This window comes from Schistocerca cancellata, chromosome 7 (genome assembly GCF_023864275.1).
Source record: "Schistocerca cancellata isolate TAMUIC-IGC-003103 chromosome 7, iqSchCanc2.1, whole genome shotgun sequence".
NCBI classification, from domain to species: domain Eukaryota; kingdom Metazoa; phylum Arthropoda; class Insecta; order Orthoptera; family Acrididae; genus Schistocerca; species Schistocerca cancellata.
This window is the reverse complement of record NC_064632.1, coordinates 176,363,539-176,382,352: the sequence shown is the minus strand read 5'-3', so window position 1 is coordinate 176,382,352 and position 18,814 is coordinate 176,363,539. Positions and strand designations below refer to the sequence as shown.

The following is an 18,814-nucleotide window of genomic DNA, read 5'->3' as shown; positions in this document are numbered from 1 at the left end:
GAGGTGGAGGGGGAGGAGAGGGGGAGGGGACTGGAGGAGCGGGGGAGGGGAGTGGAGGAGCAGGAGAGTGGAGTGGAGGTGCGGGGCAGGGGAGCGGAGGAGCGGAGCGGAGGAGTGGAGCGGAGGAGCGGGGCAGGGGAGCGAAGGAGCGGGGCAGGGGAGCGGAGGAGCGAGGCAGGGGAGCAGAGGAGCGGGGCAGGGGAGCAGGGGAGCGGAGGAGCGGGGCAGGGGAGCGAAGGAGCGGGACAGGGGAGCGGAGGAGCGGGGCAGGGGAGCGGAGGAGCGGGGCAGGGGAGCGGAGGAGCGGGGCAGGGGAGCGGAGGAGCGGGGCAGGGGAGCGGAGGAGCGGGGCAGGGGAGTGGAGGAGCAGGGCAGGGGAGTGGAGGAGCGGGGCCGGGGAGAGGAGGAGTGGGAGAGGGAGTGGCAACGGCAGAGTGGAGAGATGGGAGGGGTAAAGAGGAGGGGAGGGGGAATGAGGAGGGGAGGGGGAATGAGGTGGGGAGGGGGAATAAGGAGGGGAGGGGGAATGAGGAGGGGAGGGGGAATGAGGAGGGGAAGGGAGGGGAGGAGGAGGGAATGGTCAGTGAAGTGGGAGGGAAGGGGGGGAAAGGGGGGGTTACATGGGGAATGGGAGAGAGGAGGGGAAGAGGATACATGGGGAGTGGGAGGGGAGGGGATACATGTGGAGGGGAGAGAGGGAGATGCGGAGGTGGAGAGGGAGATGGGGGGAGAGGGAGATGGGGAGGGGGAGAGGGAGATGGGGAGGGGGAGAGGGGGAAGAGGGAGATGGGGAGGGGGAGAGGGGGAAGAGGGAGATGGAGATGGGGAGGGGAGAGGGTGGGGGAGAAGGGGAGGGGGAGATTGAGATGGGGAGGGGGAGATTGAGATGGGGAGGGGGAGATTGAGATGGGGAGGGGGAGAGGGAGATGGGGAGGGGGAGAGGGAGATGGGGAGGGGGAGATGGGGAGGGTGAGAGGGAGATGGGGAGGGTGAGAGGGAGATGGGGAGGGGAAGAGGGAGATGGGGAGGGGGAGAGGGAGATGGGGAGGGGGAGATGGGGAGGGGGAGAGGGAGATGGGGAGAGGGAGATGGGGAGGGAGATGGAGATGGGGAGGGGGAGGGTGATGGGGAAGGGAGGGGGAGGGAGATGGGGAGGGAGACGGGGAGGAGGAGGGAGATGGGGAGGAGGAGGGAGATGGGGAGGGGGAGGGAGATGGTAGATGGGGAGGGAGATGGCAGATGGGGAGGGAGATGGCAGATGGGGAGGGAGATGGCAGATGGGGAGGGAGATGGCAGATGGGGAGGGAGATGGCAGATGGGGAGGGAGATGGCAGATGGGGAGGGAGATGGCAGATGGTGAGGGAGATGGCAGATGGTGAGGGAGATGGCAGATGGGGAGGGAGATGGCAGATGGGGAGGGAGATGGCAGATGGGGAGGGAGATGGCAGATGGGGAGGGAGATGGCAGATGGGGAGGGAGATGGCAGATGGGGAGGGAGATGGCAGATGGGGAGGGAGATGGCAGATGGGGAGGGAGATGGCAGATGGGGAGGGAGATGGCAGATGGGGAGGGGGAGGGAGAAGGGAGAGGGAGATGGTGTGTGAGAGAGAGAGAGAGAGAGAGAGAGAGAGAGAGATTCAGTTAACTTATTTTGCACACACATTGAAATTAGCATAGGCATCTGATGACTGCTTTCTGCAATGCTAAATGGAATAGAGGTTTGGTGCTGGCATACTCACTAATGTGCGAGGCTGGAAACAGCAGCAGGTACCGCAGTGCCTCATAGCACGGAGTACTCGCTCCCTCACGGCAGGTACAGACAGCAGGTGCATTAATACTGTGAAGACAGCAGACACGCGGCAATATGATGCATCGAGGGGGTCCGGAGCATGGTGGTGGGTTGGAGTTGAGCTTGTGGAGATCACGACTGCCGCACCGGGTGCTGGGGCTGAGGTGCGCCTTGATCGGCGAGTTGCCTGCTGCACGAGTTCTAGTTGCGTGCGTTTCAAAGTAGACACGAGGCGGGCTACGTTGTCGACCAACCTGCGGTGGGAGAGAGAGTTACTGTGTTTCACTCAGAGATTTAACTGCTGAAGAGAGAAACACTACTCGAGGGATGGAGGTGTGATTGCATAGGAAATTTATTGCATGATAGGTGATGCAAAACTTCAATAAAGAGGTACAGGGGTTGTCTGAACAGATGAGCTCCATTCTGCAAACATATCTCAACCCACAAATTTTGGAATGTACACTGGCAAGGTGGTGAGAGTAATGTAGACATTATAAATTTATCTTTTTTGATACAGCTGATAAACACAATTCCTGTGGCTTACTTTAATGCTGAATATCCAACTTCTGTCCTCTCTTTAGACTTTGTCCAAGTTTTTGACATAATGCCAAATTAAGCTATTGTTCCCAGTAACAAAGTAGTATACAAAATGATCAATTTTTGTGAGACTTACTTGCTTTCAGAAATGTCACCCACATATGCTGTTTATTCACTGTAAGCATGTCATTACATGGCCGAATACCCAAGAACATTTCAAAATTGTCACAGGCTGGGGAAGCCTAAAATCATAACTCCAATTCTCCACAAAGCTTTCTATATGCCATACATACCTCATGCAATATGCTACCACACATTTGTTGGAAATTTTTATTATCAACGCAATTCCCTATCATTCTTCCATTATCATATTGTGCTGCAACGTAATAAATTCTTGTGAGCATCTTCCCATGCACCGTTTACATGTAATATAATTGATATAGGTAAATTAAGTTTAAACTTGGCTATTACATCAATGGTGGAAAGAGAGACAGCTACTCTTACCTTTTACAAGCAGTCGATACAGCAAAAGTGTGTCAGAGGCAGAGAAAGGTGTGCAGGGTAATAAAGAGACGATGATGGAAGAAACTGGGAGGGTTAGGAAAAAATAGAGCAACTGGAGGACACAGTGAACACAAAGTGTCACTAATAAGAGGAAAAAAGATAAACAAACAAACAAAAAACAAAAAAAAGAGAAAAAGAAAACATTCTATGTGGGCTTATTACACAAGATGTCCCACATTTCTGGAGGACACAGTGAATTGTTTCAATATTACTACAAAAAACAGTGACAGAACAGCTATATCATTAGATAACTCCAATTTAAACTAAAATTGACAGGCTGGTGAGAAATGTATTCTTCTTTAAGTTACCTTATTTTACACATACATTCCATTGCCATGGAAAACCTTGGCATCAGATGCAGTAAAAAACTAAAAATCTTCCAGCCTTGAAGTATGTGTAATTCATAAAAATCAATAGTCCTAAAAAATGTAGGTGACTGTTAGATGAAGCTGCCATTGTTTTCCTACACATGCCACTACGAATGACAAAAATTATGAATGTACTAAGAATGCTTCAGGTTTGAAAAGGAACTGAAAGCACTTGGTGTGGTTGTTGCTGTCCCAGGAGTAATAACATGCAAAAACTATATTTCAATTTGGCTCATTCTCAGAAATACTCTCCTGAACCAATGGGTTTATTTTCCAAACTCTCAGAATAAGCAAGAGGGCATTGTGCTGTGCTGTGTGCTCCCAAGAAGAACAGAATCACTCTTTGATGCCTATGTAACATGAGTCATCTCTTCCGTCCTATAAGTGTTCGTTTCCTCATTACACAAGGAAATGTTCTACAGACATGTTGGATATGGGATAAGTACCTTTGCCTGTCAGCAGCCACAGCTATCTGGGGACTGTTGGCTTTACTTGTTTTGTACTTTTGGTGAAGGATTTCCACTTTTTAAGGGCTCCACTTTCAGCTCTATATTAATATGTCCTGTGTGCAGGCAGCTGGAGTTAATTTCCCAGACAGCAGCATCCTTACCACACAACTGCAGCTGTCTTTTGTGTCCCAAATTTGTTACTACCAATATTATTGTATGATTTCTGTGCATGCAATGCAGCCTCTCACTTCTTTCAGAGTTTCAAACTTCTCCAGTAGCAGCTCGAGGCAAGGTCCCAAATATAACGTCCCATCAATAGCAATCCCCCCCCCCCAGCACAAATGAATAAATAAATAAAATAAAAACTGTTTTCCAGGGCAATTCTGTCCTAGCAATAACTATTACATCTTTACAGAGGATTCTCATCACTTAAATTTTCTCAAGTAACAAGAGCATGGAGGAACATATGGAGTCCTACAAATGACAGTTATAAATAGTATATTACTATATTAACACATTGCAGTCCTTATAGACTGCTTTGATTGATCAATATGAAATGATTATAAGATGAGATTTTTTTCCCCGAATTCCTCATTCGAAAAATACACGGTCGTCTTATATTTGTAGATTAAACTATTTCTGTTGAGGTCAACATTTTTAAGTTGTTTAGTAGAGCATAAAGGTGTATCTTTACATTTATAAGGGTCATTTTACATTTAGAGATGAAGCATTGGCTATACAGGGCACAGGCAGTCATTTAGGAGAATTCAGAAGGCAGAGCATGTCAAATGATACTCGAATTCCAATAGGCTTGAGATTTCCCGATATCCCAAAGTGCTTGATACAGTATCAACGTTGCTCAGTCATGTCACATTTCTCCTGTTGTTGTTGTGGCCTTCAATCCAAAGACAGGTTTGATGCAGCTCTCTATGCTAGTTTATCCTGTGCAAGCCTCTTCCTCTCCAAATAACTACATCCTTCTGAATATGCTTAATGTATTCATCTCTTTGTATCCCTCTATGATTTTTATTACACGTGCTTCAATCCAATACTAAATTGGTGATCACATTATGCCTCAGAATGTGTCCTACCAACCGATCCCTTCTTCTAGTCAATTTGTGCCACAAATTCCTCCTCTCCCCAATTCTCCTCATTAGTTATGTGATCTACCTATCCAATCTTCTGCAGCACCACATTTACAAAGCTTCTATTCGCTTCTTGTCTACACTGTTTACCATCCATATTCCACTTCTATACATGGCTACACTCCTTATAAATACTTTCAGAAAAGACTTCCTAACACTTAAATCTATAATCGTTGTTAACAAATTTCTCTTCTTCATAAACGCTATCCTTGCCATTGCCAGTCTACATTTTATATCCTCTCTACCTTGACCATCATCTGTTATTTTTCTCCCCAAATAGCACAACTCCTTTACTACTTTAAGTGTGTCATTTCCTAATCTAATTTCCTCAGTATCACCTGACTTAATTCGACTACATTCGATTATTCTCATTTTGCTTTTGTTAATGTTCATATCATATCATCCTTTCAAGACACTGTCCAACCCATTCAACTGCTCTTCCAGGTCCTTTGCGCCTCTGACAGAATTACAATGTCATCGGTGAACCTCAAAATTTTCATTTCTTCTCCATGGATTTTAATACCTACTCTGAATTTTTCTTTTGTTTCCTTAACTGTTTGCTCGATATACAGAATCAATAACATCGGGGATAGGCTACAACACTGTCTCTCTCCCTTCCCAACCACTGCTTCCCTTTCGTGCCCCTCGACTCTTACAACTACCATCTGGTTTCTGTACAAATTGTATATAGCCTTTCGCTCCCTGTATTTTATACCTGCCACCTTCAGAATTTGTAACAGAGTACTGAAGTCAACACTGTCAAAAGCTTTCTCTAATCTGCAAGTGCTAGAAATGTAGGTGTGCATTTCCTTAATCTGTCTTCTAAGATAAGGTCAGCTTCTATCAGTTTTTCCATTCCTCTTAAAGAATTCATGTTAGTATTTTGCAACCATGGCTTATTAAATTGATAGTTTGGTAATTTTCACACATGTGAACACCTGCTTTCTTTGGGATTGGAATTATTATATTCTTCTTTAAGTCTGAGGGTATTTCACCTGTCTCATACATCTTGCTCACCAGATGGTAGAGTTTTGCCAGGATTGGCTCTCCCAAGGCTATCAGTAGTTGTAATGGAATGTTGTCTACTCCCGGGGACTTTTTTCGACTTAGGTCTTTCACTGCTCTGTCAAACTCTTCACACAGTATCATATCTCCCATATCATCTTTATCTATGTCCCCTTTCATTTCCATGATATTGTCCTCAAGTACATCGCCCTTGTATAGACCCTCTATATACTCCTTTCACCTTTCTGCTTTCCCTTCTTTGCTCAGAATTGGGTTTCCATCTGAGCTCTTGATATTCATACAGGTGGTTCTCTTTTCTCCAAAGTTCTCTTTAATTTTGCTGTAGACAGTATCTATCTTACACATAGTGACATATGCTTCTACATCCTTACATCTGTCCTCTAGCCATCCCTGCTTAGCCATTTTGCACATCCGGTTGATTACATTTTTGAGACGGTTGTATTCCTTCTCGCCAGCTTTATTTACTGTTTTTTATATTTTCTACTTTCATCAATTAAACTCATTCTCTCTTCTGTAACCCAAGGATTTCTAATGGCCCTCATATTTTTACCTACTTGATCCTCTGTTGCCTTCACTATTTCATCTCTCAAAGCTAACCATTCTTCTTCTTGTGTATTTCTTTCCTCTGTTCCTGTCAACTGTTCTCTAATGCTCTCTCTGAAACTCTCTGCAACCTCCAGTTCTTTCAGTTTATCCAGGTCCCATCTCCTTAAATTCTTACCTTTTTGCAGTTTCTTCATTTATCCTACTGATATTAAAATGTAGACAATAAATGGCATAAGTTTAGAAGAGTTTTAATGTTAAATTTTTGGCAGATACTTTATGTCAATGAAATAGCTCGTAATTTTGATTAGTCAGAATATGTTAAAAATAAATTTTTCTCTCAGAGTCTGTCACAAAAAGGGGGGTTGTCTTACATTCATGGTTGTCTTATACTCAGGTAAATATGGTACTCTATAGATGGCACTACTGTGCTTCTGTAATTAAGCAGCTATTTTAACATATCCTGATAAAATTTTTAAAAAATGACTAACTTTCACACTGTGAGAAAGAGTACAAGTCTTCTTATTACCTGGAGGCACGACTCACTGAGACACAGTTCTCAACAAATGGCACAGCAACGACAATACTGATGGCGGACTCGATAAGTCGTGCTCCTCTTCCTTGGAGAAACAGCCCCAGCAGTTCGAGAGCGTCATGCAGCCTGTCGGTGCCACCCCCACGGTGAGTGACGAGTATTCCCCGTACAAACACGAGAACAGCCAGGGATATTCCGTAGACCACATTCTGGGCCTAGCACATTAAAACATAAAAAAGTAATGATAATTTATGGTAATAAATCAAAGTCAAGAAAGTTACAAACAATATACTTCCACTGCACAAGTCAGTAACTAGCAAGTATCAGCACAGCTGCTGCACAAAAATAAAATATCACACTCTCAAATCTCGTCCACACATGAACAGGAAAGATTAGATTTATGTCGGTTAAAATGTGAAAATGACAATATCTAACTTCAAGCTTCCAGAATCAGTGAGTTCAATATCTAGAACAGTTGTATATAAACAACTCCATTCATGGAATTTTTAAGAAATCACACATCTTGCACAACCTCCAGTACAAGTTAGCAGAGCGAAACCACATAATTTGAATACTAGTGTAATAGTGTCACAAAGGAATCAACCGCTGAATGTAGTGCCATGCATATTAATTTTATGAATTTAAGTAATATTATACGAATAATTTACTCATAATTCACGTCTGCGTTTTTTGAAGAAGAAATATTTTCTGGAAAATGGTTCAATAGTAATTATTTCAGGAAGCAGTAGGAAATGAAGAAATGGAGATGTACTCATGAGGAAAAGTCCACATAGAAGTGAATGACAGTCAGTACTTGAGTATTATCGTCCAGCAGAGTCACAATGGAATTATTTTAATGAGGCTATATAATATGCTTTTGTATTCATTACAAGTCAATTTACAGATTTTAAACATCAGGCTTGATCATGTCAGAAATGACAGAATCAGAGAGATCATGAACATTGGAAGCACAATTATAGACTGCAAAGATAGAAAGTGTTTACTCTGGTATGGTCACTTACAACATATGCCAGACACAATTTGGCCAAAACCAATGTGGCAATAGACTCCACATCAAAGAAGAAAGTGTGGCCAGCCTCCCAGATGCTGGATTAAATTTGTGGATAAACAAAAGTAATATTTCAGTACAGTGTCAGATAAGAAAATTACATGAGGGGGCACCGATATCAAAATATCGCCGATTCTTTTTCACAGTTGGCTTTGTATTGTAGTCAATAAAGTATGATCCAGTTCCTCTGTAACTTCCATTAGCTTTATTGTTAGAGCATAACATGCTTACTGTGTGGACAGCAACTGACTTTAGCAGTCAAGAGGAAATAATATGATCTTGTTCAGGGTATACTGAAACTCAGACTGGTTGTGGGGACAGCAATATAAATTACTGTAAGAGCAACTGAGATTCATGAAGTTCAGCGTTCAGTCCACTGTATTTATTATTTATTAAGTTCACTGCATTTATTAAATGCTCTTTCTCAGGTCGGGAGTACACAGGGTGCATGATATTACTCAGTGCTCAAAGGGGCATAAGACCACTGTGGACTGAAATTCCATTTAAGAAATATCCATGAAACTGTATTTTATTAAGAAAAGGCATCGCTATTTCAAAAGTGCACACCTCTCTGGTCCCTTAGACATGCATAACTATTTGAGCCATAATAAGCATGCAGAGACTAGTAAAAATTTATTCACTATAAATTTTAAATTATGATGATGATATATCATTATCGACACACTGATTTAAAGAGAGCATTTGAACTTGAATTCCTTTATGATGATTGTTTATGTTTTTTCTGAGCCCAAATTTTCTTCATGTGTTCACTGTGTTGTTTCTTTCGCTCCGCTGTCCATTTGCATCCTGGTCTCTTCTGTGTTGTGTCAAATTTATGTTTTCTGATGATGTTCCTGAATTCAGTTCTATTTTCTGCATCGTTTACTGTTGTGTGTGCTTGTCTGAGGTCCTCTTCAACTTCTTTTATCCATTTTGTTTTTCCCCTACCTGAGTTGATGACTAAGAATTCGCTTTGAAATTCTGTTTTCATTCATCCTGTGAATATGTCCGTAGAACTGCATTCTTCTTTTCCTTATTGTATCCGTAATCATGTCTCTGTATTTATATAATTCTGATGTTGGTCTCTTCTTCCAGATTCCTTGCTCTTGTATCGGGCCAAAAATTTTCCTGAGAATTTTCCTTTCATGTTTCTCTATTTCTTTGATTTTAGTTTGCCCACTTATTTGTGTTGTTTCAGATGCATATAGTGCCTCTGGAAGTACGACAGTGTTGTAGTGCCTCAATTTTGCGTTAATGGATATGGACTTTTTGTTATAATAGTTCCATGTGAGTTTATATGCTTTCTGTAGTTTTTTTGTTCTTTATATTATTATTATTATTATTATTATTATTATTGAGTTATTTCTTTCCTTTCTCAGACGTTATGTCTGGTTAAAAATGGAAAGTGACACATACCATGATCAAGCGTGACTTCCTTTTAACTGTACGGTATATGTTACATTGCATTTAGGAACTTTCGGGTAATTGAACATGTGTGAATAATTACAGATTTCTGTAGTTGTATATATACGTTTGGATGTAGCTGCATTGCGTTGATGTACTGGTGGATATTGTGTGGTATGACTCCTGTAGTTGATAGTATAATTGGGTATAATTGGTATAATGTCAACTTTATCCTGATGCCACATGTCCTTGACTTCCTCAGCCAGTTGGATGTATTTTTCAATTTTTTCTCCTGTTTTCTTCTGTATATTTGTTGTATTGTGTATGGATATTTCAATTAGTTGTTTTAATTTCTGCTTTTTACTGGTGCGAATGTCAGGTTTGTTATGTGGTGTTGTTTTATCTGTTATAATGGTTCTGTTCCAGTATAGTTTGTATTCATCATTCTCCAGTACATTTTGTGGTGCATACTTGTATGTGGGAACATGTTGTTTTATAAGTTTATGTTGTAAGGCAAGCTGTTGATGTATTATTTTTGCTACATTGTCATGTCTTCTGGGGTAGTCTGTATTTGCTAGTATTGTACATCTGCTTGTGATGTGCTCTACTGTTTCTATTTGTTGTTTGCAAAATCTGCATTTATCTGTTGTGGTATTGGGATCTTTAATAATATGCTTGCTGTAATATCTGGTGTTTATTGTTTGATCCGGTATTGCAATCATGAATCCTTCCGTCTCACTGTATATATTGCCTTTTCTTAGCCATGTGTTGGATGCGTCTTGATCGATGTGTGGCTGTGTTAGATGATACGGGTGCTTGCCATGTAGTGTTTTCTTTTTCCAATTTACTTTCTTCGTATCTGTTGATGTTATGTGACCTAGAGGGTTGTAGAAGTGGTTATGAAATTGCAGTGGTGTAGCCGATGTATTTATATGAGTGATTGCTTTGTGTATTTTGCTAGTTTGTGCTCGTTCTATAAAGAATTTTCTTAAATTGTCTACCTGTCCATAATGTAGGTTTTTTATGTCGATAAATCCCCTTCCTCCTTCCTTTCTGCTTAATGTGAATCTTTCTGTTGCTGAATGTACGTGATGTATTCTATATTCGTGGCATTGTGATCATGTTAAGTGTGCTTCTAGGTCTGTGTTACTCCATTTCACTACTCCAAATGAGTAGGTCAATGTTGGTATAGCATAAGTATTTATAGCTTTTGTCTTGTTTCTTGCTGTCAGTTCTGTTTTCAGTATTTTTGTTAGTCTTTGTCTATATTTTTCTTTTAGTTTTTCTTTAATATTTGTATTATCTATTCCTATTTTTTGTCTGTATCCTAGATATTTATAGGCATCTGTTTTTTCCATCGCTTCTATGCAGTCACTGAGGTTATCCAATATGTAATCTTCTTGTTTAGTGTGTTTTCCCTTGACTATGCTATTTTTCTTACATTTGTCTGTTCCAAAAGCCATATTTATATCATTGCTGAATACTTCTGTTATCTTTAGTAATTGGTTGAGTTGTTGTTTTGTTGCTGCTAGTAGTTTTAGATCATCCATGTATAGCAAATGTGTGATTTTGTGTTGGTATGTTCCAGTAATATTGCATCCATAATTTGTATTATTTAACATGTTGGATAGTGGGTTCAGAGCAAGGCAGAAACAGAAAGGACTTAATGAGTCTCCTTGGTATATTCCACGCTTAATCTGTATTGGCTGTGATGTGATATTATTTGAATTTGTTTGGATATTAAGTGTGGTTTTCCAATTTTTCATTACTATGTTTAGGAACTGTATCAATTTAGGATCTACTTTGTATATTTCCAATATTTGTAGTAACCATGACAGAGGATTATTATTATTATTATTATTATTATTATTATTATTATTATTATTATTAAAACAATGAAAAGTCCAGCTTGTATATCAACAATATCACATAAAGGACAGACTGCGACTCACCATGAAAATGACACATTGAGTTGCAGACAGACACGACAATGACTGCCACACATGAGCTTTCAGCCAAAGCCCTCTTCAGACAGGAAAACACACACATTCACACAAACAAGTGCACCTTATGCCCACATGACTCATCTATGGCCACTCTGACCAGATTCCTTACAACACTCTGAGCTATCAAACTTACTTCTTAGGAATGTCCTTTGTTGGTGAGCAGCAGGAGTAACACAAAATAGATTAAGTACAGATTAAAAAGTGTCTGTCTACAAAGACGGAAGGGAACACAAATGGAAAACACATACATTTGACTGCAGGAACAATACATTCTGCAAGCAAAAGTTTAAATGTTACTTCACAAATCATAAAATGAACAATTGGCACAAGAGAGACTTTTCTCCACATACCTTCATGGCATCTTCCTTTGTAAGAGGACTGGCAACAGTTGCGAAACTACCACACACAGACGCACTTTCATCGTCATTTCCCTTATCCTCTGTCTGCTTAATAGCTGCTGATGTACGATGTACTACATCTTCCAAAACCTTAATTAAATAGAAAACAGCTCCTTCAATTATAATAATTTATGAAATTTTCATATGTAATTTTCATAAAAGTAAAATCCAAGGCTGCTTAAACAGTGGTTCAACAAACCACTACATAGAAGAGGTGGTGAGTGGCACTCAGGCTGTTAGATATCATTCAGCTATCAGACTAAATCAAACAATGGAAAATTAAGGGTAGCATAAAGACAATATTATGAATAGGACAGATTGCTACTCACCTTACAGTGGAGATGCTGACTCTCAGACAAGCACAAAAAAAAAGACTGTTAAACACTGTTCCTGTCTATGACTCAACATCTCCACTACATGATGAGTACCTATCAGACTAAGTCCTCCTCTTGCAAAAGAAGTATTGCTTTGGCTGTAAAAGATCATGTCCATTAGAAGCAGATTTTGGACATGTCATTAAATTGAAAATGTGGTATAGAATGGAATTTGAATGCAACAAAGGCCCAAGGGGGCCACCAATTTTCCTTCAAAAAGGGAGAATAAAGAGAAAAAGGGAGGAATGAAGGAAGGAATGATGAGAGCTTAATGTCCCATCGATGATGTCTTCGGAGATGGAGCACCCGCTGAGATTGAGGAGCAACGGGTAAGGAAATAGGTCACACCCTTTTGAAGGTACCGTCCCAAATGATTTAGGGAAATCATGGAAAACCTACATCTGGACAGTCAGATGAGCAGCTGAACCACTGGTGAGGGAAGAAGTCATCTGCACTTCTCCAGGCCTCCCCTTTTAAGTGGTGTGAGGGCTGAGAGTTCTCACGTCCCTTCATATTTGCCAACTTCACTACTGTCATGTGGCAAACTGTGTTTGCTCTCACATTGCTTTCAGATCAAGCTTTACATGGTACTACAGTAGCCAAGTGGCTAGGACAAAAGACCTCAGGCTGAGGGTGTAAATGGGTCGACTCTGACCAAAGCTTCTTTCCCCTTTGTGTAATTCTTATCTAAATCAACAGAGCAGTAATTCAGTGAGAGAGTACAATGATAAGAGTGTAAGAATTCTCTCTTTTTGATGAAGAGTTCCTTGATGAGTTGTTCCACTAGTACTCAACAACTCACAATGCACTGTGACAGTGTTTTATAGGGTACTATAATTAAACAAGCCAAATAACTTTACACGTGTTCACAACGAGTAACTAATGCTGTCCCTCACACTAGAACACAGGACTCCTCAAGGTTGTGCTCTTTTTTACAGATCTTTACATCGCCCTTTTGAGACATGCAGTTAAGCCGAGATCCCCACTTCCTGTGGCACACAATTACCCAACACCATACCATGTGACAGCTGTCGAAACAAACCCGGAGCTTTTGGTAATGGGATGGTGGCACACACTGGCACCCATGAAGTGCATTTAGCTTACAGAACACTACATGTGCAGCAAGTACTCGCCTTGAGGAATGGTGGACAGAACTGGACAAAGAAATATGTTCCCTACTAAGTCCACAAGGCAATGAAATAAACTGGTCTGTGTAAAGGGCTGGGCATGCAGTTAGAGGTAAATGGTGTCAGCACTCAAGACACAGGAGACACAGCCCTTATAGGTTATGAGGTGGTGGTTTGTAAGCACCTACAACACCACAGCGATATTTTCCGTGTTTTCTACTTCACTGCCTCAACTATATGGTGAGTTGTTGTTACCTATACTCCTTCCACTATAAGTTGTAGATAACATTCATCCTCTTATATTTTATTCCTGATAACTTCAGAATTTCAAAGAGGTTATTCCAATCAACACTGTCTTTTTTATTTATTATTTTTTTTTTTTTTAAATCTACTTAAGCTAGAAATCAACTTGACAAGAAGAAGGGACCGATTGGTAGGACATGTTCTGAGGCATCAAGGGATCACAAATTTAGCATTGGAGGGCAGTGTGGAGGGTAAAAATTGTAGAGGGAGACCAAGAGATGAATACACTAAGCAGAGTCAGAAGGATGTAGGTTGCAGTAAGTACTGGGAGATGATGAAGCTTGCACAGGATAGAGTAGCATGGAAAGCTGCATCAAATCAGTCTTAGGACTGAAGACCACCACAACAACAACAACAACAACAACAACAAGCTAGAAATGCAGGTTTGGCTTTCTCTTACCTGTTAACAAAGGTAAGCCATAGGACCAGTATTGCCTTGTCTGCTCCTACCCTTCTGCAGAAGCCAAACATGCTGTCCTCCCAACTTAAGTTTATAGTTGTCGTTTCATTTTTTCATACGTAATGCATGTCAGTATTTTGCTACCATGGTTGAGTAAAGTGACAGTTTGGTAACATACACAATGGTCAGCATCAGCCTCCTTTGCAATTGTAATTGTTAGATCTGTATAAGGGTACTTTCTCTGTCTCAGATATCTTTCACATCAAGTGGAATAGTTTTCTCATAGCTGGTTCTACCAAGAATATCAATAATCCTGAAGTAAAGCCATCTCTTCCAGGGGCCTTGTTACAATTTTGGTCTTCCATATTCTGTCAGATTAGTCTCTCAGTATTGTATGGCTCACCTTACCTTCATTCTGCCCTCTTACCTTTGGATAATATTGTTGTCAAGTTCTCTCCTTTATACAGCCCTTCTAAGTTCTGCTTTTACCCTTTCTTTGATTATTTAGTGGTGTGTGTGTGTGTGTGTGTGTGTGTGTGTGTGAGAGAGAGAGAGAGAGAGAGAGAGAGAGAGAGAGAGAGAGTGCGCGCACACGCATGCTTCATTTAAAATATTGTCCATTTGGTGAACTGTTCTAAAATCTTCGATTAAAACACAAATAATACAAAAACAAGCCTAAAATAACTACAAAGGGATCTATGGCTGGCTGAATACTTACAAAAAAAGGATGAGCCAACCACCCTGATAGTGGCCCATTAAAAACTCCTCTCTAACATATCTGGAGCAAGACAGGTATTTCACAGAATCCTAAACGTTTGTACCACATTCATCTCATTTTCAGCTAAAATAGATTGCAAATCTGAAGGGAAATCAGCCACTGCCATTTTGTCTAAAAATAAAATGCAGCCAATTGAAACATGGTGCAGTGTGATATGTACACCACAAGCACCACATAATGGAGGGTACTCTCACTGGAGCAAGAAGCCACGCATCAGAATGTCGGCTCCAATATGAAGCCAAGTGAGAAGGACCACATCTTGTCTACGTTGCCAGAAAAAGATACACCATGGCCACTTTACTCCTGACATCATTAGGCACAGATTATTGTCTGTCACGTCTGGCATTCTTCTACCCATCTACCCATGACTCTGTACCTCAGCAGTGAGATAGCTCATACGGGGATGGCACACTGAACTATCTGATAATGCCTTCACACCTCCTTGGTTGCTACATTTGTTAAATTATTTACCTGAATACCCACATTCCTGATATCCAGCAGAATACAACCTCCTTCCCCAGCCTTTGTAGCCAAAGAAGGACATCCTGGATATTCTGGACTGCTTTACCTTTTGGATACAAGCATTGGAAGAGTGACATCTCACTTGCACCAGTGCCCTAAAAATCACATATAATTCTGCATAAAACACAGGGAATTCTTCGTCGACGGATCTTGAGGACACAATCAGAGAAACAGAGCAACTGAGGGGCTCCTCCTGCATAGACCAGTCTATGGATACAGTTATACAACTGTGGTGCTCATTTAAAGTGTTAAAACATTGAATTAAAAACAGACACAGGAGTGTAGTCTTTCCTGTTCCTCAGTAAATCTAAAATTACTTTGGGCCTTTGCAATAATCAGGGTGGTAGACGGTTCCAACTTCGAGCTTGTGGTTGTACTAGGCCCATAGCAAATGACTAAGTTCACACTTCATGCAGGTCCCATATGGCTTCGTTGCTCCTGAACAGACAGAGAAAATTTGTTCTATATCATTCTAAGACAAGCAATGGTAAGGTATGCTGGAGAATTTGGAACAATGGAGACTATATACATCCCGTGCTCCATGAGGAGTTGCCGCCATATGGTGAGTGGCAGTTCCCCAGTCTCAGCACAGAGGCTGGGCATGGAACTGTTCCTGTAAACACCCATGGCCAGCCTGATCCCCTTAAGGTGGATAACGTCAATGTGATCTTCAAGTAAGAAGGCTTTGCTAATCTGTACATTGTGCAACCATAGCCTAACCGGGATCTCACGAGAGCCTTATAAAACTGGAGTGACTTGGCCTGTCCACCTTCCAAGACTTGTGGCTAAGGTACTTTAAGATCTGTAGTGCTTTCAAAATCATTACCTTCAGATCCTTTAGGAATGGTAACCACAACAGTTTTGCATCATACATGAGACTCAGAAATCCCATTGAACCTTTAAAAATGTAGAATGGTGTCTCCCCATTTGTCCATTTGCATATCAAGTAAATTAAAATGACGCAAGAATGATTACACACACACACACACACACACACACACACACACACTCACTCACTCACACTCACACTCACACTCTTATACGCAGAAAATTTAAAACGTCTTAGCAGCCCACTCCCCCAATCTCTCAATTGTGGATTGTAACTGATGTACTGCTGTTGCAGTGTTGTATGTGGCACAAACAATTGCAAAATCACCCACAAATAAGGAGCACTGCACAAGACTCATTATTGTGGACATTATACTGTTCATCGCTGTGGCAAAGAGGCTAATACTTAAAACACTCTTCTGGGTACAGTCATTCCCTGCTTCAAACTATCAAACAGCACTTTTCCAGCTCATTATTTAAAAAGGCGTTTCAATAACAAGGAATAACTATGGGTAGGCACCCACGAAAGACCTGTTGCCGGTGCTGCCCTAGAATACTGTCTCTCCAAGTAGTGTCATGCACCTTTTTGATGTCAAAAAATCTCTCTATACAATGCTGTCTACAATGGAAAACCACCTTCAGTTGGGTCAGGTTGTCGACAGTGGATCAACACCACCTGGAAATGTGCACTGAAAATGACTGGCCTAGACTAGATGACAGTTAACCACTCACTCCAGGGTCTTTGCAACACATCTCATCAAAATGACTGTTATTTTACAAATGAGGCAAATTTGGTCCTTTTCTGGTTTGAGGATATATATCTAAAGTACTTCCCTCCTCTAGTTGAAAATATGTCTGGTCTGCAATATCAAATTAAAACATTCTAGCAGGATTTCCTTTAATTCCATTTTCAAGTTTCACGCCTTCTTGTATAAGATTCAATCACGACTGGGTGCAGTGACACTGAGTCTCACAGTTATACGACTCAGAACTGTTCGATATGAAGACCGGTGCAGTCCTCTCCACAGCCAAAAGGTATGGCGGGCAGTTGGGTCATGGCTGGCAATGGCAGTAGCCATAGCAAAATGTTCTGCTGTAGCCTGGGCAATGTCCATGAGGTGTAGACATATATCTTCAAGACTGCTACTATAGCTGATCAACTGCATTTACTGGAAACCATCTTGATGGCTTCCCATTTTATAGAATAAGTGGAGCCACAGATTGAGTCCAGAAATACTCGCCACGACCTATTCTTGCCCTCCTCAATAATATGTTGAGCTGTGGTCCTCGCTAGTTGAAAGGCTGTGAGTATTTATGCTGTCAGTCAACATTTAATGTGTTGCAGAGCCACATGTTTAGTGTGGGCAGCTTAATGGTTGTCACCACTTCACTGAGGTACAGGCATCCTACTGAGATTGCCTGAGGACTCCAAGACAGGTAAGTCAGTGCCACAGCTGATCACATTTGTGATGTCCACACATTCCTGGATATTGTCTCATTGTTCAAAAAGTCAGCAGGCTGTACTCCATCCAGTTTGCTATGTCAATTAACTGTTTCAGCAGCTTCCTCTTGGAGACTGCACAATCTGGTAGAAGTATCCGGAGTGAGAAGCTGTCATCTAAATGAAGGTCACCAGTAACTTCCAGCTGAGTGAAACCTATGAGGGCTGTAGAGTATAAAGAGGATGCCCAGCAGCATTGAAATGTTTGACATTGCCTTTGTTTAGGATGCACAGCTCCCAAGACATCACAAGGCTCTGCAAATCTTGGTCGCTGGATCAGAGTGAGAGTCTCGTAACACATTACATACACTGAAGTATCCAAGTATGAGAAATGGTCAGAGGAGTTTTACTATAAGAAGGTCTTGTTCAGGGCCTTGTAATCTATTGCTTCTTGTGATGGTACATACAGAGAGTATAGCTGAGTAATGATAGACTGATTTGCCAAGCAGGTCATCCTTCAGGTGGAAGGTATAGACACGTGGCACAGGGACATTAAAGGAAACACAAACACAGTGCCTTCCCTGTGCTAGGAGTTTCAGTTCATCCACATGTCCTGAATCCACAATTGTTCCACAGTAGTAAGGGAGCCATTTTATCAATGGGGTTTTTCTTTCACCCTGTTTCTTTGCCAATGCAGGGATTCCACCAAGCTTGAAGGTTTAGTTGAGGGTCTAGGTTGGTGCCTCAGGCAGATTTCATATTCCACTCTGTTTGAAGTGGTTTGGTTAAAAAGGTAATATAGAGAGAGAGATCTGCATGGTCTAACAGATGATTCCTCCCACGTCCAACACTTCCCTTTTGGTTTGTTTGTGTGGAGAGACTTCAGAGGACTATTTGTGGCAGTGTGAGTGCTCACATGTTTACTGGAGCCAGCCTGTTGATTTGCTAGAAGCTCTACAATATTGGCAACAACGACCTTTTCAGATTTTCTGGAGGGACCTGTGGTAATAGCGCCTTGCCATTATGCTTACAAACACAGGTGTTGGTGCTGGCATTAGATTCCTCTACTCGTGTAGGGACGCTGTCTTTCTGGGTTGACTTTTTGGGATGTGAAGCACATGAAGTAGCAAAGCAAGAGGTTGTATTGCTTTATAGATATTTTTGCTTCACCATATAGAACCTCCTTCATTGTTTCTAGCATTTGCACC

At 41.5% G+C, this 18,814-nt stretch overlaps 1 protein-coding gene across 1 annotated transcript in view; it reads right to left on the bottom strand.

The window, feature by feature from the left end:
• The window catches only part of LOC126092689 (uncharacterized), a 134,002-nt gene that overhangs the window by 87,751 nt on the left and 27,437 nt on the right, over nucleotides 1-18,814 (bottom strand). The window contains exons 3-5 of the mRNA XM_049908412.1: nucleotides 11,786-11,923; nucleotides 6,951-7,171; nucleotides 1,740-2,043 (exon numbers count right to left, since the gene is read on the bottom strand). Coding sequence (XP_049764369.1) covers nucleotides 1,740-2,043; nucleotides 6,951-7,171; nucleotides 11,786-11,923 — 663 coding nt within the window. The remainder of the gene's footprint in view (nucleotides 1-1,739; nucleotides 2,044-6,950; nucleotides 7,172-11,785; nucleotides 11,924-18,814) is intronic.